Below are 25,485 nucleotides of genomic sequence, written 5' to 3' on the forward strand. Positions count from 1 at the left end.
CAAGATCCAGTCATGTCTGCCTGGTGGTACAGAAGTGCCTTGGGTTCACTCACTCTGCTTTTACTCTGGCCTTCGGTGAAATGGTTGCTACCCTTGGATTTCTGTTCCACCATGATGGCTTCCACTTCCTCAGGTTCATTCACCTGCCTTCTGTGACTTTAGGGACATTAGCAGACATCCATGCAGGTTCTGCCTCCAGGCTTCACCATCTTAGGTCAGAGGGAGAAAACCATCACATGGAAATTTCTTCACATTCTACCATTTAAAACATTTTGAAACATTCAAATGTCTGCAACATTCAGACCAATCCATTAAACCTAATTTGTTCCAGATCCTTCTTGGAATAAGATTTTAGAGTTGAGTAACGTATTTCTCAACTATATTAAAGGCAGTAAAATAATTATTTCAAACTATCAATTTTGTTATTTTGGTGGACTTTATCTTGGGGTTTGGAGAGGCCTTCAAACCATGTTTGAAGGCATGCTATGATCTTTTGATAAGATGAAGTTGAAAATGTAAAATCTACTAAGGAACCAAAAATTTCATAGAGTAAAGGATTTTTTTTTTTTTTTTCAGTTTGTCAAGATTTTGTAATAAGCAGTGAGAGATGCAAAGGAAAGGCAATGGAATGTGAGACTGTACCTAGGAGAGAGAGATGCTCAGACCTGTGTTAAGATCACAGCACATTCTGGGTCTGACTTCAGAAAGTAGAATCCTGAGATCAAAATCATCTGATGGAGACTACACTGGAAAGAGTGTAATGCAAGAGAAAGCCCACACTGTTTATAAGAATTGTCTTCAGGGCCTGGGAAGCAGGAGGTTGCTGCTGAGAACTAGTCTTTTCAACAACACCAATCCCACAGGAAGCCCAAATTACAACCAGATAGCACAAACATGGATTGCAGAGACACAGAACCAGTCCATTTGTCAAGGATTACAGCCCTGCAAATCGCTTTTTAGAATCAAGTGGGCCCGCAGACAGTGGCTTGGCAAATTTGCATAGTTTTGTCTTATCCTCATGAGTACTTTCTTCTTTCCTAACTGCCGCCCAATTGATTACTGGTTCTCATTAATTCAGAATGCAGTGACCCTTGTCAGTTCTTAAACAACTCTCTCTCATTCTCTTTCTCCTTAAAAATAAGACGAAAAGGAAGATCACTTCTTCTTTCTTTATGTTAGCTACTGATTTCTTTTTATTCTTTTTCTTTTTAAAGCATTTTGAGGGCCTTAAATATTTGCAGCCCCAATTTATTTCACAGCCTAAGCATTGTCTGATGTCTGTTACTTGTCCTGTAATGCACGGGCTTCTGCTATAAGCTCTCCTTCTGGTTGAGGGAAGGGGTGATCTATTCAAGAAAGCAGTACCCTATTTAATTTTCTTCTCCGCCTACTGTGATGCCATAGGGACAGCTACCACTAGCTCCATCCTACCTTATGTGTGCCTTCTTCTGGGAACACTTACTCTGGAAAGAGGAATTTATTCACCTTGTACTCTTAACAGGCCTGTAGATCAGATTCTTAGCCACCAAGGAAAATATACTCCTTGGGACCCATTTCCTTTTGTCTATCTTCTTTTTGAAATAGGCTTCAAGTGTGTGGGTGTGTAGACACATATGTATATGCATACGTGCATGTATACATATATACATCTGTATGTATACAAGCACACACATCCCTGAAGGCTATCTCAAGAGAAGATAGGGAAAAGGAAATGGGCCCCAGGGAGTATATTTTCTATGTACATTCATATATAGATGTAGATTATAGATATAGATAGATATATAGAGATATATAGAAATGTGTGTGTATATACATATTTTTTCTTTTTTAAAGGGTTAATTGCCAACCATAGAAAATTGATACATGAAAGTACCAGTTCCTAGATTAGCTATATTCATGCTACTAAACCCAACCTGATTCCTGCAGCCTTAAGAGTGAGAACCTAAGCCCATCAGCCCATGTATATTTTTAAATGCAAAAGCACCATGTCCAAAGACTAAGAAAAGCTTCAGTATCACCCCTGGATTCTTCTAGTCATGCTTTGCATGAACTTTTCAGGAGAAAAAAAACAGTGGTTTTTTTTTTTTTGTTTTGTTTTTTTTTTTTTTTTTTTTTTTTTTTACTTTCCCCACAAACCCTTAACATTTGTCTTAATTATAAAGTAGACAGACCCCTGGACTTGTCCCCACTTACTTTTAATTACAGACCAAGAAACCCATGAGAACAGTTGACTTTCTTGTGTGCTAGGAATACCTGGCATCCAAAGACAAATCACAGACAATATGACACAGAGAAAGATAATCCGTGTGGCTTTGGTTTCCTGCCCCTTTCTTCCAGTGTTGCATTTCCAACTGCATTGCACACTCCAGCCTCTCAGTACCCACTTGGTTCATAAATTTAAACCTATGCCAGCGTGAAGAGTTTGGTGAAGAGTTATGAAAATAACTGTTGCTGGGGTCAAACTTGGAGTAGCAGCTGGAGAAACATATTCACTAACAATTGTTTCCTTATTGCAGAAAGAAGCCATGTCATTTGTTCTGAAACAGCCACTGAAGTGCTTACCAGCAGCTCCTCATAGCATTTAATGTCTGCCTAACAGGGTGCTAGGAAGCTGGACTCCTTCATCTCCAGCGAGTTCAGATTTGGGAAAAGCATGGTCCATGGGTTCATGGCTCCAAATGTTCATCTAGAAAAAGACTTTACTGTTTACATTTCTTAGATAACTTCTTCCTTGCTTTTTGTCTTTTTTTGTTCTTTGAAATAATTTCTGGAATGCTATTTGAGAAAACTGGTTTGCAAGCCACTTGAAGACCTTTTGACCATGGTGTTGTGTGGTATTCCTCTACTTGTAGAAAACAGTGTTGCAAAAACAAAGAACCATGTTCCATCGATCCCTGCCTTGCAAAGGACTTTTTCTCTAGCTTAGAATGAGCCCTGTGTTTTATTGAGAGACCATTACAAATATTTGTGACTAACACTATCCCCAGTAGAATGTGTTCCTTATTTGTACACAAGTTGCACCTGATGAAACCACATAGGAATTTCTTGCTGTTGGGCTATTGTTGGACCAATGCTAATACTGATGTTTCTAATACAGTCATGGATGGTAACATGGGAAAATTCTCCCCAGTTCTTTCCAGTACCTCTTCTCTATAGTTTGGTAGCTACAAAATTAACCTCTGCAAGCCTAATAATTGGCAACCTATAAAACTAGAAATTACACATAAAAAACCCACATAATTAAGTATATGATAGAAAATAAAGATTAAAGATATCCCCAATTCTCAATTTTCTTTCCAAGCTCAACTTTTTATTCTAGGCTATAAAGACTTTCTTTCAGATCCTCCATCACTGAGGGCTCATGAGCACTCTTGGGTTTATCTTCTTTTCTGGGCCAGGTTCTGCCATTGTCCTGAGAGATGCCAGTACCTGTGGGGTTGAGCCATGCAGGATCTCACCACAATTCCTTGCTTTGCATCAACCCAGGGCTGATTGCTGCAATCAGCCACTAGTCAGCATTGCTTCTAGGTACTCTGCCTCTGAAATAGTCAGCATCCCATTCTTCAATCCATTCTTCTATTTATATAAGGTTCTCTACTCCGTCTTTTCTTCCATGCTTTGAATACTTACTCTAAAGCAGTTAACCTACCCCACTCTCAAGATTGCTTTTGGCCATACTTTCTTTCCCTCCACTCCTGGAGTCCAAGATGAGTTACTTGAAACACCATCTCACAAGCTGCCTTAACCTCCCTTCTCCAGTATCCCTCCAGATCCCTGCCCTGAAAATCTTAGCTCCTCTACCCATTATGGATTAATGGTGGGAACTGCTCATGGGACAGCCAGACTCATGGGAATTTCTGCTCTTCTGACAGTCTGTCCCTTTCATTCTCCTCAATGGCTTCTCCAGACTTTCCCTACTCTCCTTGAACTTCCTGTCCTCTTTCTCTCACATATATTATTAGGTGATCTTAAAATGATCCATTGCCCCATCACAACCCCCTGTCCCATGCCAACCCACTGCACCCCCCACACACCTCCTAATAAACTCTCATCCATCCTCAACTCCTTTCCAACACTTTCAGAGGAAGGATAACTCTTCCTCCAGCTCCCTGTCTAATTTTGCTTCATCAAATGTCTTCCCTGTTTCCTGCATACGCAACCTCTCCCTTTCTACTGGTCCCTTCCTTGGATCCTATAAACTTACTTAAATTTCCTCCAACTTTAAAACAAACAGTCAATCAAATAACACTGCCCTGTGTCCTCTTCCAAGAATGGGTCTCTTTTTCTTCCGTTTATAGCCAAACTGAACTTGATATCCCTACTTCGTTATTTCTCATTTACTCTTCTTATAATTTTTTAAAATTTTCATATTGAATAAAACCTAAATATCCATCAGAAGAATATATCTGGCAATATGTGAAGGGAATTTTAAACCTCTAGTGGTGTTCCCATCCATTTATTCTCGTGTTTTCTATTCACTTCTGCTTTAGTTTATTTTTTCATTTTACCTGTAAGTATTGCACTGCATATTGCCAATAGATTAGAATATTCTTTTAAAGCTTACAATGTCATTGTCATACCTAAATAGAAATTGGCAAAACTTCCCTGATATCTATCATCAAATCTCTACCAGTGGTAATACTTTGATGACTACTCTTCCAGACTTTTTCTATTTATAGATACATAAATAGGTGTACATCACTTTTTCTATTGTGTAACCTGCCTTTCCCCTACTAATACATGAATCTTTCTAAATTAAAATTTAGCTCTAGCTCTATATTGCTTTTTAAAATTATCCAGTCTTGTATACATGTTCATAATTCATTTAATCAATCATATATATATATATATATACATATATATATCTGTAAAGTTTAGATTGCTATCTTTTTCCTCTTTTATACATAGTGTGGCTAGGAAAATAAATGTTCTTTTTTGCTACTTTATTTGGAGGACAAGGCTCATCTCAACTCAGAGCCATTAGAAATTATTTTAATATGAGAATGATATACTTTTCAAATAATTATTTTTTCAAATAATACTTTTTCAAATAATTATTTTTCTATTCACTCTTTAGCTCTGCAGTTTGATTTTCACCTGCACCACCAACCAAAGGGCATCCATGATTTCTCTTTTTTTTTTAATGGGGGGGGTGTGCTGGGGATTTAATCCCTAGGCAATTTACCACTGAGCCACATTCCCAGTCCTTGCTAAGTTGCTCAGGGCCTTGCTAAGTTACTGAGGCTTTGAATTTGCCTCAGCATCTCGAGTCACTGGGATTACAGGCGTGCACCCTTATACCCAGCCATCCATGATTTCTTAATCAACAGATTCAATGAATACTTTTGTTTCTCACCTTTTTTTTTACTACTTTTCAGGATTGCTTGGCATCCTTAGTTGTTTTTGCAATTTTCTTTTCCTCGTCTTCTATAAAACCACACTTTCCTGGACTACCTCTTACATTTGATTTCCCCACCTGGTTTTCCTGACTGGATCTTCTTCCTCAGTCTGTTTCCTTCCTGGGAGGTTGAATGTGACTCTGTTCTTCTTGCTTTTCATGTTCTCACTGGGCAACTCAGAGCAGTTAGCAACAATCGTGGTTCAGTTTGACAGACACTGATGGGCACCAGAGCAAGCATGTGCAACACCAAACAGGTTAGGCATCAGCCTGGTACAGCTCAGGAGTGCAGTGTAGTTCTGCCTACTTGAGCTCTGGATGCCAGAGGCTCTGGGAGAGAGATGAAGCTGGAAAAGCCGGCAAAGGCAAAGACCAGTGGGTAGAGACCTGTGTGTATCATGCTAAGGATTGTGGACTCAACTCTTTCTGTTTTTCTAATAGATTTCTCCAGGTCCTTATGACATACTGAGCACCATCATCTCATCTTGTGTGGTGCATCCTATATTGCAGATGTTTCTTTTCTCATTCCATAGAGATGAGTATTCTAGTATTGCTTCTGTTCCATGACCTGAAGGAAAAAACAGGTAAAAGAAGACAGAATTCTCAGGATGGAAGTGGTAGGGGGCAGAAAATGAGATTTGTATATTCAGTTCATCTAAAATAAAGAATGTGAACAGGATATTATGCGTGATGTATTGGAACTCACAAAATATTTTTTCAACCATCAGATGTACCCAGCATGAAGCCTGAGATAAAATCACCAGTTCTAGAACACTGGCAAAATAAACTCAGGGCTGAAAGCAAGCTCCATTACAGCACCATGTGCTTGGGGCATGCTTTGCAAAAGTCATTTTCACTAGGACATGGTTCTCTCCTGAGGGGCACTTCTCCCAAGCACTGGAATGTGGGATGCAGCCTTGCATACATAAGGTCCTTGACCACATTGGGTTATTTCCCCACTTTTTTGTCACCTCAAAAGCCATATCCCCACCCAGAATGTTCCTGAGTTTTGCCAGCTCCAAATATAATTAAAGGAAAGTAGCAAGAGAATAACTCATGCCTGAAAAGTCAGCTACACGTTTTCTAACCTTCTGGGGAAATTGCTTCTGCTTAAAATCTTATCCTTACAAGATAAACTTCCCAAGAATGTGTTCTCCCATGCTTCATGAATTCCTGTAATTGGAGAGTGGAAAGGCTTGTTCCTTGTCAGTGCAGGTCATTTTGCTGTTGCACATCCTGCTGGTAAATCACATGTCTGAATTCTCATATGAATCCAATTCAGTTGGAAGCAAAAACTGCCTAGAGTTCAAGGCTAATGAAAGGTAACAACTGTTAATGCAATTGTGTATGATTTCTCCTGCTTTCTGTTTGCAGCCTGCTGCCTCTCCAGAGGACACCCCTGAGCTCAGTGCCTTTCTGCGAAACTCTACCATTCCTCATCTTGTCAGGAAGCGAGATGTGCCTATGGTCCAGCTCCACAGACAGAGCCCCGCAAAAATACTGGTGAGTTGTCTCTGTGTGCATAGATCTGAGGGGAAAAGATTGGATCAGTCGGAAATCCCAGATACAGATGGTTTTAACTTCAAGTCTTATTTTCAGCCTCCTCTGATGCTCAGATATGCCTGACATATTTTGGCAGTACATATTGTAAGAAATCAAAGTGACTTTTCTGTAAGGATTAAGGAGCATTTGTGATATAACCTTTTTGTTCTTCTAAACCTGTCACAGAGGCCACTTTGAGAAATAAAGATGAAAACATTAAATATGACCTTTAATCCATTCAAGACCATGAAGGTTCAGTTATTAACCTGTCCACAGAGAGTCTAAAGTGAGCTTGAAGGAGTGCTATTCATTCTTCCAGTGAGCCCTTGCTGTGTTGTTCCTGTCCCTGAATCTCAGAGTCCTCTGTCCATCCAGAAGAGTCAGGATGGTGTGTTCAGATTTCCTGGGTCATAATCCCTGTAGCATCATAGCATTAAGGACTGTATTTGGTCTAGGTTGAGCCTAGGCAGGACTTTGCAAAAGTGTACAAGGCCTTCATGAGTCAGTGTTTTTGATGCAATTCTCCTAGTCACCACAACGTTGTTTCTAGAACTTTATCTCCTCACATGAATATCTATCTTCTTCCCTGACCATGTGGCAAAGGCTTAAAGTGAGCATGAAGGAGAAGTTTAGCCCTCTTCCACAAACCAGTTCCATAAAGAGTAGGACCATACAAGCATATCTTCCTGCCCTGCACATGTAATCACCCCAGAACCCATCATCCTGGGCAGACACACCCAGGGGTGTGGGGTAGGGACAGGCTATAACAGTGACCCAGTACTTGGATGGGACAGGGACACAGCTTCTGTGCAGAAGCTCAATCAAAGATGCATTATCTTGAGGTAGCACTCAATCAAGAGCCATAACCCCAAGCCAAGAATTGTCAATCCAAAGAGGTTAGCAAAAAGGAGAGACAGTTGACAGGGGTCCTCAAGGCCAAGGAAAGAATAAGGAAGAGAAGACAGCACCTGAGCCAAAGAGGGTTCTGTAGTTATTTCCACAGGGGCTAGAGTCACCCTCCTGGCTGTCACGAGTCACAAAACACCTGACCCACACTGTCAGTCCATGTTGGACTCACTTATGGGCTCATCCAGGTACCACTGGGCTCTGACCTTTGGGTACTATTCTTTCTCTACCTGTCCACTCTGTTGAAAATCCATCAGGATAAGAATATGGTTTGCTCAGTATTTTTTCTTCAGGGTGCAGCTCAGTGCCTGGCTCATTTGTTCAGCAAATGCATGAGTGACACAGTGAATTGAGTCATCAAGGCCACTACTAAAAGATTTTACAGTCACCTCCAAAATGCTCTTGGTGTAACATTTCATCTAGTCTTACTCTGCCCCCTGACCTTCAGTGCTCTTAAGCCTCAATCCAATTCTAAACAAATATATTGTAAGCAGTTTGAAAGATAGTGTTGATAGGTACTAAATTCACTAGCTGCTCTACCTACTGAATCTGAAATAAAATTACTGTTATGACAATGAACAGCATGCTTTGGGCAATATAATTATTTGAGCCAGTAATGAAACTGTAGTCATTCAAAATAGCTGAAGGGAATAAGTCTATGCTCTAGGATTTGAATTCCCGATTTTAGCATTTGTATGACTGGAAGAGAAGTAATAATCAGCTAAATTTACGGAATTGAAAAATTGAAAGTTAGCAAGGAATTGCAGGAGATAAAGCTTAGAATGATGGTAGGAGAGAAGGTTACAAATCATTTGACCCCTTAACAAAAGCAGAGGATGCACTGGATATAAATAACATCATATTTGGCCAAATTAGTGGAATCAACTACATGTGAGTGTATGTTGGAGAGGGCAGAGGTGGGGAGCTTCCAACAAAGGCCAGACTCAGGAAAGATGGGTTCAAAGGCTGGATCTGAGCAGCCAAGGACAGCCGTGAGATCCTTTGCCTTCCTAGCTGAGAATAATCATTTATTCCCAAGTCCCAAATGAACATCCTCTACCTGCAGGCTCTGCTTCTCCTTGAGTTCTGAGTCTAGATCAATTCGTTTAGGGCCCCTGTCTGAGCCAGCCACATGTCGAGAAATGTGAGTTTTGAGGAAGACAAATCAGATGGTAAGTGGGAAATTGGGGAAGTCCTAAATAGACTTCTTTTCTGTTCCCACCCTCCTTTATTAACCTTGAATTAATTTATGACTTTTTTTAAAAGAAGCAGAGACAAATATTTTTTAAACCCTGATAATCCTAATAATTTATTTTAGTTCAATAAAGTAGGATAATGCCACATCAAATTATTCATCGCACTGAGAATTAACCCAGCATGTGGTTAACCATTTATTAGAAAAAGCCATCAAAGAGAGGGTGTTAGGGTGAAACTGACACAAATCCCAACTCTGTATTTCATAGATTTAAAAAAAAATTTTTCAGGAACCATAATTTTAGTTTGGAATGATGAAAAAGTTCTGGAGATGGAGGGTAGAGATGATTGCAAAACAATGTAAATACACTTAACGCCACTGAACTATATGCTTTAAATGGTCACAGTGATGTTTAAAACATATGTTGCAAACATTCTCTGGCATTCATTTATTTTATCTTGACATTAAAGAAGTTCAAACACAGAAGTGGACAGAAAAGTACAAGCAAACAGTGCAATCAAACCGAGGTCAAGCAAGGAGTGTTTATTAAAATAGAAGTACCTGAAATTACATAGCAAAAAGCTCTAATTGGCAGATTATGATTCAAGTACCTGTAAATTTTATGACTGTATAATGTATACATACCTGTCCCTTTCAGGAGAAATCAATAAAACTCTGCATACTGTCTTTAAGAAAAAGCTTCCAGGATGAACAATGAAACAGAAAACAATGATTAACATCTGCGGAATTCTAATATGTCCAGCAAATGGGAAAAGCCCTCTGGAAAACCAATGTCCAAAGCTATAGAGAACTAACCATGTGAAAAATAAATATTCAGATTTATTTTTGTTTTTGTTTTTAATTTCCTTTTCTGTGTATGTCTCATGAGTACACTGAGGCAAAGGAGAGCAATAACTAAAATTCTTTTGAAAATTGTGTCTTTGTGTTGTAGGGTCAAATATTTTTCCTTCTATTGCTTCTCATTGAATATTTTGACATCAGTTTAACTTCATAGAAGCTTACTTGCTCATAGATGATTGCCAAGACAATCTTTCTTTTTCTTATCTGATTTTAACTCATTTCTATTCACATTTTCTCTTATAGGTTCAAAACTTGCAAATCATACACCTCCCTATGTCCTCAAGTCAAAACAACTCTGGAGAGTGATTATGCAGAGTTTATTCCAAAATCAAAAGCTAAATAAGACCTCCCACTGTTTTTGTTTGGTTAAAAACAACTTACTGAATCACATTTCTGATTAGGAATTTAAAAGTGCAAAGTGCCAGCATCCTGTGTTGGGATCATAATTTCTAATTTGCATAACATTTTTTGTATCTATAACACTGAAACATAATTCTCCTCCACCTAAGACTATATTTGCCTTTCTTGTCTTGTTCCCCTGCTGCTTTTGTTATTATCACCTCCTTCTACTCCTCTCCAGACTTTTCTCTCTTCCCTTTCCCTACTCTAGTTACAGAAACCTTATCTTCCTTAATTTCTCTTCAGCTTCTGATACTATTGGTCAATTTCTGGAACTATTACATCCCTTGGCCTTCCCCCAAAATCATTCTCTCCTGAGTCTCTTCCTACCTTCTGGCTAGCCCCATTTTAGAATGCTAAAAGGACATTTCCTCTTCCCATCCTTAAATGCCCTTATACTTCACAAGTCCATCTTCAGGACCTCTGCTTTTCTCTCACTGATTTTGCTTTTTTAGGGAAATTTCCTGCATGACTGTATCTCCAGTCCTGCCTTGGTGCCACCTGCCATCTTAGCCCTCCCTTCCTGCAGTCAAGACTTGAAGGGTTTACCTAGATGTCTGGTAGCCACCCCAGTCCCAACATGTTCAAAATTCTTGTCTCCAAGACCACCCTAAATGTGCCTCTTCTCTAGAAATCTCAATCTTAGTAACACCATTTACCCCAGTACGCATCCACGCTGTTCCAATACATAGAGCTCCCTTTCTCTCCCTCCACTCCTCTTTCTCCTTCATTGAATGCTCCAAGTGTCTATTCTATTTCCGAAACTTCTCTAAAATTCGCCTTTCTCTCTCTCTACTCACTGCGTCAGTTCAGGGCCTTAGCATTTCTCATTTGGACTCTTGCTACAAGCTTCTTAGTTATCCTCCTGCCTTCAAATACCACCTATCCCTCTATAATCCAAACCTGAAAATGGCCCTTGATTTAAAAGCTCCACCAATTCTCCAGTACCTTCTGAATAAGATCTAAGCTCTCAAGCAGAAATAGTCTCCTTCACTACCTAGATTTTCTTTCTCATCTTGTTTCCATCTATCCATCTTACCCCCATGTACCCTGCCCTCCCCTTTCCCGAGTGTGCCCTCCCATGATTTGGGAGAACTACGTGCCAGTCATCTCATTCTTCTAGGTAACTCTCACTCTTCAAGGGCCATTCCACTCATCAGCTTCTCCAGAGTTCTCCACAGAGCTAGCTAACCAGGATAAACATCTCCAGAGAGGTCACAACAGCTACCAACTGGCTTCCCTCTTTCCTCCTGGGGGTGGGATTAACAGTGGGTAACATCTTAATTGTGGAGCATAGGAAACATAAGAGTTCCCACAAGTGTCAGGAACTACAGAGCTTTGAGATCTCCTCCTTCCATCACCAGCAACCTCAGGGCCCAAATCTAATAATACAAGGATAGCCCAGTGACCTATATTTGGAAGCGTCATGTAGAAATCTAACTTTATCAGAATTTATCTGATATATGTTACTGATTGCCTAGTTTTTAGAGAATTCCTAGTTCATAAAAAGATTCTTATGGTAATATGTTCTTCAAGTTATTATGTCATTTATCAATTTCATTAAAGTGAAATGCTTTAGTCAAGTATTTCACATAATATCCAATAGAATTATTTTTGTTGGACACCTCAAGTATAGTGCTCAGTGTTTGAGACATGAAAAACAAATACAGATACCCCTAAGATAAATTCAAATTCATGAGGGAGCACATAAAGAAGTATCATTCTGCACTTGGCACACAGAAAATGGGCATCCATTTATTTCCATACTGTTATTCAATCAGAAATATGATTGATAAAATATGATTGGTTCGAATTGGTAGAATGTCATCATAATGAATACTTTCCAGGATCATACATCTCTTATATTCAGAGTGACATCATTAAAAGTTGGGAAACTTAAGGAATTGGTTAAAAACAGCCTGATGAATAGAATTCACAAAAGAGCCTGCTCTATAACTAAGAAGTCTTTTGGGCAAAGAGAAGCATGTCATGAAACAAATGTGTATCAGTAGGTCAATAACTTGGAATCTCTGAGGTTACGAACTTGAGAACTTCCTCTGTAGCCCTCTCCACACTTGGTCGATGCACCAACCAATGGAGAGAATGTCTATAAGAAACATCTTCCCAAGTTCTGAGAAAATGAAACAGAACAACACATCAGCTGCTGCCGGAAGATGAGTCCTTAGAACAGAACTTGCATTTTATGCATGTTCATTTTCTCTCTTACTACTAACATCCATGCATCATTACCACTAACCTGCTTGTCCTTGGTTGTTTCAGTAAGTTTGTTCTTTCCTAAAATTAAATTTGCAGATAAGGCAATGACTTCTGAGGAAATAAAATGGAAATAAGCTCACTCCAATGTTGATTCTCTACTAGCATTTAAAGACACTGCCTGTTTTAGTCAGCTTCTTCACTGCTGTGACTAAAAGACCCAACCAGCACAATTATATAGGAGGAAAAGTTTATTTGAGGGCTCACGGTTTCAGAGGTCTTAGTTCACAGAAAGCTGGCTGTATTCCTCAGGGCTCGAAGTGAGGCAGAACGTCATGGTGGAAAAATGTGGCAGAGAGAAGTAGAGAGATGCCACTCTCCAGATACAAAATATATACCCCGTAGCCGTACCAGCAATGAACCACTTCCTCAGTCACACCCCACCTGCCTCCAGTTACCACTCAGTTAATCCCATCACGGATTAATTCACTGATTAGGGTACAACTATTACCCAGTCATTCTCCTCTGAACCTTCTTACATTGTCTCACACATGAGCTTTTGGGGGTCACCTCACATCCAAACCATAACACTGCCCCTGTCTTTTAATGTGCTGTCCCTGATGTTGGGTTTTTGTGTTTTATTTTGTTTTTTGCAGAATTGTACAAATATCGAGTGTTTACAAATCTCCTGTTCAGTGGGACGACTGGAAGGAGGAGAAAGTGCAGTTCTCAAGGTCAGATCTCGACTGTGGGCCCACACATTCCTCCAGGTAATAAAATCACAGATGCACCTACATACCACTCACTAGAACCTCTTCTCAAAAGCTCAGTGAGAAGTCTTTTTAAAATAAATTTTTAATTTAAAAATTTTTAAATATACTTTTTTTAACTTTTATTTTAATTTATTGATGGACCTTTATTTATTTATATGCAGTGCTGAGAACTGAACCCAATGCCTCACATATGCTAGGCAGGTGCTCTACCACTGAGCTTCAACCCCAGCTGAAAAAATTTTTAAATATTCTAATTTTAATGTTTTTTCTTGCTGTACTAGAGATTAAACCCAGGGCCTCACACATGCTACGAAGTTCTCTACCATTGACCTACATTCCCAGTTCTTGATATTCTCATTTTAATTTTTTAGTTTTTATCTTTTGTAAAATTTTTAATTTAGATGTTTAACATGTTAAAATTTGAAAATTTTAATTGCTTCATTTAAAAACATTTTAAAGAAAATTTCTGTGGAGAAGTTGAACCATGATCATTTGGTCATTTCCTCACAGGTGAAGATTATTTAACCACCCTGAGGCCCCCATACCTAAAGTAGTAACATAGAGTCTAGCAAATGTTTTTACTTAGCTCACCCCTATCTACCTAGTGCCAGGTACACAGTAGGTCTCCAATAAATATTCATCAATGAATGGATGGTGAGTATAGAAAACAAAGTCAAGCTGTGTGCCTAGTAAAGTAAAAAGAGGAAATCAATTTAGATGGGAAAAAGGGGAGTGATCCAGAAAGTTCCTTAGATCATGTGGTCCTACAACACAGGCTCCAATTACAACAGCATCTCAGCAGAGATTCTGGTTTGTGGGAAGTTACAGATTGCTCTGTGCTTTGCCTTATCTTTGCTGTGAGTTTCTGAACTGCTCTGGATAAGTCCATTGATTATCTGCACTTAAAAAGTTTAAAATCTCTCTTATGGTAAGAAAATGAAATTCACCCAATTGATTAACTACTGTATTAAGGTCTTACTGATTACACAGGATTCTTCTTTAAAAAAATAAATTAAACTCCAACCAAGTCTACGCATTCTTGCTCATTTTTTAAGTACTAAAAAACTCATCTGGCTCATTGCGCCAGTGAAAATACTTTTGAGCCTACCTATAAATATAGAATTTTATTTCTCTATTTTCATGAGTTCTACCATTGAAAATACTTCTCTCATCTCACAATTCTTTCAATTTTGTTTCTAAAACAAATGAAAAAAATTAGTTACTTTTTGAAGGTCATTTGGACACCTTTATTATTATTATTATTATTATCTTTTTATCTAAGGCAAGGTTTCTCATCTCCATTAACATGTTTGGATAATTCTGCATTTTTGGAGTCATCCCTTTAGAATGCTCCACAGCACCACCCACTAGATGCCAGTAGCACCCCCAACCCACTCGTGACAACCCAAAGTGTCTCCAGACATTGTCAGTTTCCTAGGGACAAAAGCCTCCCCAGTTTTGAACCACTAACCTCTTTTATTTTTCTTTTGGCCAAACCATTATTTATTTGTTCACTCAACAAATATTTATGGAGCATCTACTCTGTGCCAGGCAATGCCTCACAGGGAAATAGCAGTGAGCGAAGCAGATGTGGCACCAATCTTCACAGAGCTGCCCCCCCATGAAAGAGTTGGAAGTGACAAAAACATACACAAGCCTATTTTAGATAGAGCGAAGTGCTCTGAAGACAGTGCAGCAAGGTTGTGGGATAAAAAGTTGCCTCTAAAGGGAAGGTGGTGTAGGATCTCAGGAACATAATGTTGTTCATCCAAGGACAGTAACAAGCAAAACCAAACAGTTCATTGTAGAACTGTGAATAAAAACACAAAATTCACTAGAGTAGTAAGTGTTCCTGGGGTAGAGGCCATTCAGGGAAGAACATACAGAATGTTTCAAAGTACTGGTGATGTTTCACTAAAAAAGGTATGTCCATGTTCACCTTGAATTTTCCCTATCACCATGTGTTATTAATGATGATTAATGATGTTTGCTCAACATTCAATTAAATAACTTTCATTCAAAGGAAAATATTGGAAGGACTTAGATAGTTTGGAATCTACTATAATAGTTCAAGGGAAGAGGAAACTAAGAGCTCTGTTATGATTTCACAGTTCTGACTGTATTACTTGTCTATTGCTGCCTAACAAAATTCCGCCAAATGTGGCAACCTGAAACAAATAAGCATTCATCCATTCACCCTGAAGTCAGGAATCTGTCCACAGCTTCGCTGGGTGCTTCTGACTTGATGTCTCTGCTGAATGATACAGTTGAGATGTCAGTGAGGGCCAAAGTCATTGAAAGGCTCAACTGGGGCTGGAAGACCATCCACAAGATGGCTCAAGGGCATGCTTAAAAAGTTAATGATTGATGTTGGGAGGGCCCGGTCTTGTTCTTAACACAGTGCTGATTGAATGCCCTCCTAACACAATGGTTGGCTTCCCCTGAGTGAGCCAGGAGAGCAAAGCTTGTATGTCTCTTGTGACCCAGCGTTGGACGTAGCATTCTGTCATTTCCCCAGTTTCTTAGAATTCACACCTATCAGCCCTGTTCAGTATGGGAGGGACCCAATTATGGGTGTGAACTCCCATAATTCAAGAATAGGCAAGAATCACTGGGGCTACCTTGACTGGCTACTCCAGATATATTAACCAGTTCTTTACTTTCCTACTTTTAGGTGCAACTTATCTCAAAGCATAAGCCATAAATTCTTTTTTTTTCCCTCTAATCATGTGAAACTAGAAATAAGTGATACTATCATAACCAATGTCAGTTCCCTAAAATCTGATGCAACAACCAGAAACTGATTAACTTCAAGCAGCAGACATTTACCCTCTCACAGTTCAAAATGTCAGAAGGGCAAGACCAAGGTATAAACAGAACTGAGGGAGAAACCATGCCAGGCCCCCTTCTGGCCCCTGGTGCTGCCAGCCATACTGGCATGTGTTGGTCTATCAACATATCACTCCAGTCTCTGTCCCACCTTCATAATCACCTCCTGCTCCTTGACCTTGGGTCATCTCCTTTCTGCTTCTGATGAGGACACTCACTGGATTAGAGCCCACTAATCTGCAACCTTTCCTTAACTGAGTCCATAAAGATCCTTAGTCTAGATGAAATTCTAGATGGCCATGAATTTAGTGGGGGACATTATTCAATCCCCTACAGTCAGCAATCTAACATCCCTACTGCAAGCTTTGCCATTTGGCAGGGTATTGTAATTAATTAATCTAGTAAATGTGCTTTCCTTCCCTCCCACCCCCAGTACTAAGGATTGAACCCAGGGCCTCTGGCCTGGTAGGCAAACTACTGCTGGGATACATCCCCAACTCTTTTTAAATTTTATTTTGAGACAGGTTCTCCCTAAGTTGCTCAGGCTGGCCTCAAACTTATCCTTCTGCTTCAGCCTCTGGAGAAGTTAGGATTATAGGCATGTGCCACCCCATCCAGCTAATACACTGTTTAAAATATGTCACTAATCTTAGTAGTGTAGGGGGAAGTGATTAATTAGGGTTTTAGGCATTTTTGGTGTGACTTTTCTTTCAGTTCATTACATACTTTTAAAAATATACTCTCAGTTCATCACTAATCTTGGGCAAATTTTCTAATCAATATAAAGTTAGTATAGATTCTTTCACATTTTTTGGTAAATACTGGCAAAGTGCATATATGAACATGTGGTTGAGTGTGTTTTATGAATTTTATTTATTTTATTTATTTATGTTTTTGGTACTAAGGATTGAATCCAGGGAAGCTTAACCACTGAGTCACATCCCCAGCCCTTTTTATTTTTTGACACAGGGCCTTGCTAAGTGGCTTTGGGCCTTGCTAAATTGCTGAGGCTGGCTTTGAACACGTGATCTTTTCTGCCTCCTAGTCACTGGAATTGCAAGTATATGCCACCACATGAGCTGAATTTTATATACACATCTTCATCTGTGAAAACTACCAATGAGCAAAGTGTTAAAAACTACATGCAAGGGAAAAAAATAACAGAATGAATCAAACAACATTGCCCTATGTAAATTTATGATTTTTAATTAAAATAAATAAATTTTTAAAAAACTACATGCACACACTGGAACAAGTTCTAAGTGTGCAGACCCTGATTTCCTCTGTGTTAGCTCTCCTTGGATGCTGGGTCAGGAGGCAAGAACCCAGTGCTATTCTTGACTGACTGTGTTAATTTTCATGGGACTTTTTTCTCCACATTTGAGATGAAGGAATTGGACTAATGGCTCCTTTCATTTCTGAAACTTCATTGATGTATGGGAAGCTCACATGGAACCTTTCCTAATAAGTTATTTATGGTGTTTATTCTACTTAGCTTAAGTCAGCAGTGACTCTGCATGCTTTATTAATAGTCTCTTTTGTATTGTGTTGACACTTAGGTTGACTCAGAACAGACTATATCTAAAGGAGCAGCCAGCCAACCTTTCCAAAGAGATCTGTCTGCAAATAGCCAGGTTTCTATTGAGTGATCGCCACATAACTAGGCTCCAGGATAAAATACTTGTGTGTGAATTATAATTTATGCTCACAGAAATCCTGTGGGATACATACTCTTAGTATTAACTGCATTTTACAGATGAGCAAGCTGAGATGTGGAGGTTAGTGGCCTTTTCAAGATCACATAACCAGTAAGAGGAGGAATCTTCGAGCTTTTGTTCTTGCTAAACTGCTAGAGATTTCTATGTGATAACTGCCTGCTGTAGATTTACATCATAATTGCTATGCTACAGTTTGCCAAACTAACTCAGATTACTGTACTGTAAAAAGTATGTAGAATTTTTATAAATAATATATATTAAAGCTTTTTACCCTTTTTAAGGATCCAATAAATTATATATCATGCTGTTTCAGAATCCATTACAAACATAATTCTTGAATCATATTGCTCAATATCGTAGTAATAGCCCCGTGTGGCTATCTAAATGTAAAGTATTTCAATTTAAATTAAAATTAAGTATTCACTTCCTCAGTCTCACTGATCACATTTCAAGTGTTCAAAAAATAGTCACTAGTCTTGGTTACTCTATAGGATTGTGCAAAAAGCATTTCTGTCCTTGAAGAAAGTTCTATTGGGCTGCACTGTCTTAGAACTTTAGGGAAATATATTTCCCTTCAAACTTACAAAATTAGTTCATGTAGTCAATATTATATCTATGCATGAAGATTTGGATTGTGCTGAAAACTAGCTTCCTGACTTTCCTTATATCCCCTGATAAGGTAAGAATGAGCCCCACTTTTGCCTCATGACAGTATCATCTGCTGCCTCAAAAGTCAAAACCTTTTTCAAGAATCTACTTTTCACTAAGTGCAGCATTCCAGGTTTGAGTAAACACAGTCAGCTCCTGCTTTCCCTCCTATCCAGCAAGGACAGCAAAATGATGTGATGTTCAGACCAAGAAGCAAAATGTGTTGGCTTTACTTCAAAGCTTGGATGTAATCATGGACTATACAAGTAAACTCTTGGATTCAGAACTGCTTAGCAAATAAAACATTGAAATTCTGCTATATACAATGAAAAAACAAGTGGGGGGGCATTACATCCTTTGGAAGTTAGATTTGGAGGGAGTCTTCCTGAGATTTATAACTAACCCTGGAATGTGAGCTCCTCTAAGGCAGAAAGAATGTTTTGTCTTTGATTTGCCCAGCAGCCCTTGTAGCACCTTGCCCAGGGAAGCTATGCCTGGCATTCCTATGGTTGAAACACCTATGGACAAGTTCTAGGGTTGGTTGGGCCACAAGTTCTTGACTTATTCAGAATGAAACCAATCATGCTAACCAAGAAAAAAAACATAATCAATTATCCTTCTTGGTCTAGTGCTGATAACCCTAAAAGCAGCCAATATTCTGGCAAAGTAAGAAGCACGTCACCAGAAAACATGAACAAGAAGTGGCTTGAGGAGATGTACTTCTCTGGAGTTTCTGGAAGTATACCTTGACTGGTCCATTTGAGATGCAAAGTGCAGCTGAATGCACAGATAATTCTTTCTGGACATCTCTGCACAGCTGACCAGTTTCCTGAAAGGTCTTCAGTGAGGAGCCATGGGTCATGTTTACTATCACATTTGGCTTCCAAATCCTTGCCACCTTGTCCTGTGCCCAACCCACAAGCTGATCTGGTTTGGTGACTTTAGTAAGGACTTCTTGCCTTGTAGGCAAAGAAGTTATCATTTCACTTTCTTACCTCTCTCAAATAAAACATTTCTGACTGAGATGATAAGGTTTTTCAAATTGAGGAGAAAACCCTAACAGGGTTTTAAGAATGTCAAAAAGTAGATTGACTCTTCATTCGGAGTTACATCCTCATTTGATTCTTTTGGTCCAATAAGTCAGAGAATTCAGGATACCAAGTGACAGAAACAAGTCCAAAGGGTCATTATTGTCTCTTCATTCCCTGTCAAAGATGATGATCAGCACTATTAGTTTCTGTCAACACTGTTTCCAGCCCTCATCCAAAGGTGAGATAGCTTCAGAAGTCTGGGGTAGTGCAAGACCCTCCCCACACAGCTGCCATATATATTTAGACTTAACTTGGAGAGAAGGTTTTGAAAACTGTCTCCTATAACCCACATCTATGCTCCTTAAACACACCAAAGGACATATTCCTTTATTGGATGGGCATTTTGATCCTTTTTATTTCTTCTGCTGATATCAAAACTTAGGACCCTTGTGGACATTCAGTCATACATAACCTGTTCCCTTATTTGAGGCAGGTCCTACTATCACGGCCAATTATAAATTCTTTCCCATTTTAAGGAAATGAGAGGCAAATTGCTTCCTATTTTGTAGTTGAAAGATGCAGAAGCAAGCATGCACTCCAGAGAGACTTTGCAAAATATTCTACATCTTAGAATGTTACACATAAATCTTCATGTCATTTACTTAACAATTAATCTGTTCATTCCCTTGCCTTGTAAAGTAAAGTTTAAACACAAAATTTTGTGTTAAAATGTCCAGTGGTTTCTTGAAGGGTCTTTCATAAAATTTGAAACCTTAAATGAGATAAAAGTGAGAAAGCATAAAAAAGACAAGTTAAAAATATCCTATTTTCACTCTATAATAATTCGGAGAATGATATTATTAGTGTCCCAATGATAAATTGTTATGTTGGATTTTATTATTTAATTATTTTTGGCATGCATTTATTAATACTAGTTTCTTCAAAAACTGAACAACAAAAGTTATATCGTTTCAATCCCTTTGAAATGACAGAAATTTGAAAATTATAATTAGCCCATTCAAGTCAGATTCCACTTTTCATAAAAATAACACAGACTTCCCTAGGGTGCCCATTTTCCTAATTACACAACTTTTCAACTAAATAGCCAGAAGAATGACTCTACTACTCATATTCCATCAATTTTCTTAGGAGTACTCACTCTGCCTTTTGCTGTTGCTTCTTATCTAAGAGTTGGAAGAGAGGTGGATGAGGGAATCCCACGCCCATGCCATCTAAAGGTATCTATACATTTCTCCTATTACTTTGAGCATCACATCATACTGAAATGAGGGAGAATGCTTTTTCCTTGAAAGAATCATCATTATAACCCTACAACTGAGGGAAAAGTAAGTATGTCAGTCTACATTCTTTCATTCTATGCATGACATTCTATTGCAGGGTCAGCAGAATATAGATTGCATCTTCATTTTCCTATTAAATAGAATCCAGTGTGTCAGGAAGAAGTCCCTGGTAATTGAGGGACTGACCAAACAGTAAATAGATAGCACAAGGAGTCAAACAGAACAACCTGCATCAACATTCTGAAGTCTTTCCAGGGAAAAGGGTCACTTCTAGGAATACCAGAGAAAGTGGCATGAGTCACCATGTGTCTAACCTCACCTGTAGCCCAAATTTCTGTACTTTCACAGTTTCCGCTTATTTCAGTATTTTAGTCTTGGAGGCCTAATGCCAAAAAGGAATGCATTACTGCAAAACTCTCTATCTCTCTTTCTCTGTATGTATATGTGTATGTATATATGTATACACAGACACATATTATATTGAGGATTTTTAATAGTTTTTATCACATAATCCAGAAGGAGGCAAATATTTTCTTCCTTCCTACTCCAGGCTAGAAAGTTTACAATTTGTGGTTGATGCAACTTGCTGCCTTATATTTGTTTCTGTTCCTCTGATAAACATGCAAACCGAACAGAAAAAAAAGTTTTATTTTGGCTAATCCTAAATGAACCCCTTGTTCTGTGATTGTTGCTTGAAATGGAAACCTCCTTTATAATTTAAAGCTTCACCAGCCATTTCTTAGGTTTTGTCACCTAACATTTCTAGGAAATGTTGAGTATTTAAACATGGGCTCATAACATGCAAATGTGTTTTAAAATAATCGTGGAAAAGGAATTAAGCTGTTCAAAGGCAGAAAGGGAGCGCTTTTGACCTTGACAGACCTGCTTAGGTATTTAACCAACACAGAAGCCTCATCTCCTCCCCATTTGTTGCCAATAATTTGTATTTGTACCTTTATTGTAAGCAAATCATTGTGTGAAAATGCATAATAGAGACAACCAGTGGGCTACAAACCATAGTTTAAATAATGCAATAATGACAGAAAGGGTATTTTTCTGAAGATTAATAGCTATCTGAGGTATAATGAAGGCCCAAGATATTGTCAAGAAATATTAGACAACCTAGTTTTTCTGTCCTAAATCATCTCTAATATGATAGAGTACTTGCTGGACAGGAGATTACTTTTAACATGAGAATATTGCACTTGTTTTGTGAAGAGTACAATTGAAATCATTCGATTTTGAACATGGAATCATTACTGTCACAATGCCCATATTATTTCTCATGAGTTAAATACTCACCTGTGCCACACCTTTGACCTACAGTGCAGAACTAAGGTCTTTGATGTCAAAGCTGCTGATCGTGGCCTAATAACTCACATTTTCCATTCCTTGACGCTCCAGAGCATTTTTTAAATGACAAAGATACCTTTTATCTGCTATAAAAGGTAGAAGAAGTTTTGTCTTTGGAGACTTTAAAACAAAGAACAGACTGATCTAGGAGTTGTAGACTTTATAGTTTCATTGCCTACCACCTAATTGACTCAGGCCCTAGTCTGCGTTGGTTAGCATGGTTGAATGGATAATGAAGGTGAGAGCACGTGAGTATCACCTCATCGTGAACTGCAGCCGACGGGATGTATCACTACCCTCTCTTAAGACTTCCCAAACTTTCTAATCCAGTTAAGGGAAAGTTGCCTGTCCAAATCAATAATTGAAAAAGTTAAGCCATTTATAAGATGCTCTCAAATGTCTAGTGCATGGAGTAAGATCACCAAAACACCAAATAATTAGATGCCTTCAGTCATCATCCATTCAGGTAGTCAACCAACAAGAACTAATTAAATCCTAGTGCACAGTTCTAGGTGCCATGGAAGATTGTACCATCTAGTTGGGAAAAAAGTAAACCTATGCGTCCTTCAACGTTATTCAATGACAGAGATAACAGGGATGCACTCAGAAAGATGCATCAGTAGGCAATGTCATCACTGCGTAAACATCACAGCCTACTTAAATAAAGGCAGGTACGATGGCACTAGGCAATGGAATTGTATGGGACCACCATCATGTAGGTGGTCCATTGTGGATCAAAAACATCATTTACATCTCATAACTATAGTAGCTTTAAAAAATAAAAAGCTAAACCACAATGTGAAAATTCCAAAAAGTGTGTCAAATGTATTCTCATCCCAGACTTAATGAATCAGAATCTCTAAGATGGATCTCAGGTGTTTCTGAAACTCAGCAAAGTTCAGTGGTTTGTGAACCACTGGAAACAGCAGTGCAGATTGGGGATGAATGGAAATGGGAAGAATCCAACCGTGATCAACAGTGGGAGGGATAAAGGGAAGAGTAAAGAAAAATCCCTCAGAGAAATATTTTTCTCTGCATTTTGCATTCTAGAATTCAAATCCCATCTTATATGTGCTAAGAAATTTTCATATTTTATTCTTTCATGAATGCAGAAAATCAAGTAAGAGAAAATCTTTCTGTCTAGAATTGATGCAGAATTGAAGTTCTTGCACAGCTTGTTTACCAGAGATATGACTTCAAGGGAAGGAATATGATTTTCTACCAATTTTTAAAGTGAACTTGGAAATTAATGAAAGTTTCTTTGTTGAAGGTTTGGGAGCATGGACATTCACTTGAGTATTCAACTTAAAACTTTCACACACACAGAATCGCCTGGCTAAAATTCCTCCTGGGTCTATAGTGAAGATGGTAGGGAATTTGATTAAAATTGTCAAGTACACACAAGATTTTATGAGTAAATATTTCCAAACTTTATTTTTAAAAATTCTCAAATTTAGAAATAAAAATTCAACTTTCAGTTAAAATGGAAAAGCCAGAAGAGAAGAAAACAGTAGAAGAATGATACTTTCAAAAGGATTTTTCACAATTGAATGGAGCTATTTACCCTGGAGGGGTAGAAAGAAAAAGGTCAAAGTAAGGTTTAATAATGACTCTTTAACAATTGGCACCAAAATTTCTGAAATTTAACAATTGGCTGTCAAGAACCATTATGGGCCCAACTCTAGCACAGCACTGGATTTAGTCATTGTTTCAGGTGGAGGAGAGTCACAGAAGCCTAAGTTCTCAAAGCAGCTTTCCTAAGTTATTCCTCAATATTCTCCCTTTGACTTTAATCAACAGTTAACATGATTGTTTCCTTTGCTGTGAAGAAGCTTTTTAGTTTGATGCCATCCCATTTATTGATTCTTGATTTTACTTCTTGGGCTTAAGGAGTCTTATTGAGGAATTTGGTTCCTAAACTGACATGACAGAAAGTTGGGCCTACATTTTCTTCTAGTAGGCATAGGGTCTCTGGTCTAATGTGAGGTTCTTGATCCACTTTGAGTTTTGTGCAGGATGAGAGATAGGGGTTAATATAGGGTTCATTCTACTTCCTATGGATTTCCAGTTTTCTCAGCACATTTGTTGAAGAGGCTATCTTTTCTCCAGTGTACGTTAATAGCACCTTTGTCTAATATGAGATAACTGTATTTATGTGGGCTTGTCTCTGTGTCTTCCATTCTGTTCCACTGGTCTTCATATCTGTTTTGGTGCCAATACCATACAGTTTTTGTTATTATGACTCTGTAGTACAGTTTAAGTTCTGATATTGTGATGCCTCCTCCTTCACTTTTCTCAAGAAGGATTGTTTTGGCTCTTCTGGGCCTCTTATTTTTCCAAATGAATTTCATGACTTCCTTTTCTGTTTATATGAAGAACATCATTGGAATTTTAATAGCAATTGCATTAAATCTGTTTAGCACTTCTGGTAGTATCACCATTTTGACAGTATGAATTCTGCTTATCCAAGAACATGGGAAATCTTTTCATTTTCTAAGGTCTTCTTTAATTTCTTTCTTTAGTGTTATGTAGTTTTCATTGTAGAGGTTTTAACTTCATGACTTTTGTTGGTAAATGGATGGATCTGGAGTCTATCATGATAAATGAAATAAGCCAGTCCCCAAATCCAAAGGTCAGATGTTCTCTCTAATATGTAGATGCTAACACACAATAAGGGGGGATACGGAGGGGAAGAATAGAAGTTCAGTGGATTAGACAAAGAGGAATGAAGGGAAGGGAGGGGAATAGGAAAGACAGGAGAATGAATCGAACATAACTTTCCTATGAGTATATATGAATACACCACCAGTGAAACTCCACATCATATACAATCACAAGAATGGGATCCTAATTTAAATAAGTTATATTTTGTGTATTTATAATATATGTAAAAATACACTCTACTGTCATGTATATCTAAAAAAAAATAAAAATGAATAAATGTTATAAATAAATAAATAAATAAAATGAAATAAAAGAGTTACCATGAGAACCTACTAAGCAAAGTGAACTTTTAGGAAAGTTCTATCAGAAACATTGTGTATGCTATAGGTCAGTGGTTCTTAACTGTGGTGATTTTGCTCCTGGCTAGAGGCATTTCTGATTGTCACACTGGGGCATCTGATGAGAAGACATCCCCAAACTTGCTAACAGCATTGAAGCTGAGAAACCCACTCTGGGTCGTCAGTACAAAGTGACATGTGATACGTTTCTTATGAACTTAGTATCAGTATCTCTCCTAAAATATTTTCCTCCATCAGATAATAAGGATTTTGTAACTCACTATGTCTTCCCTTTGTCCTTCACTAGGAGTAACT

General features: G+C 38.4%; 1 protein-coding gene across 2 annotated transcripts in view; it reads left to right on the forward strand.

The window, feature by feature from the left end:
- ITGA8 (integrin subunit alpha 8) overlaps nt 1–25,485 on the forward strand; it is a 232,611-nt gene that overhangs the window by 195,707 nt on the left and 11,419 nt on the right. For both annotated transcript variants that reach the window (XM_079108168.1, XM_079108169.1), the window contains exons 26-27: nt 6,773–6,901; nt 13,172–13,285. In XM_079108168.1, coding sequence (XP_078964294.1) covers nt 6,773–6,901; nt 13,172–13,285 — 243 coding nt within the window. The remainder of the gene's footprint in view (nt 1–6,772; nt 6,902–13,171; nt 13,286–25,485) is intronic.

Source organism: Sciurus vulgaris, assembly GCF_902686455.1.
Source record: "Sciurus vulgaris genome assembly, chromosome: 12".
NCBI lineage: Eukaryota > Metazoa > Chordata > Mammalia > Rodentia > Sciuridae > Sciurus > Sciurus vulgaris.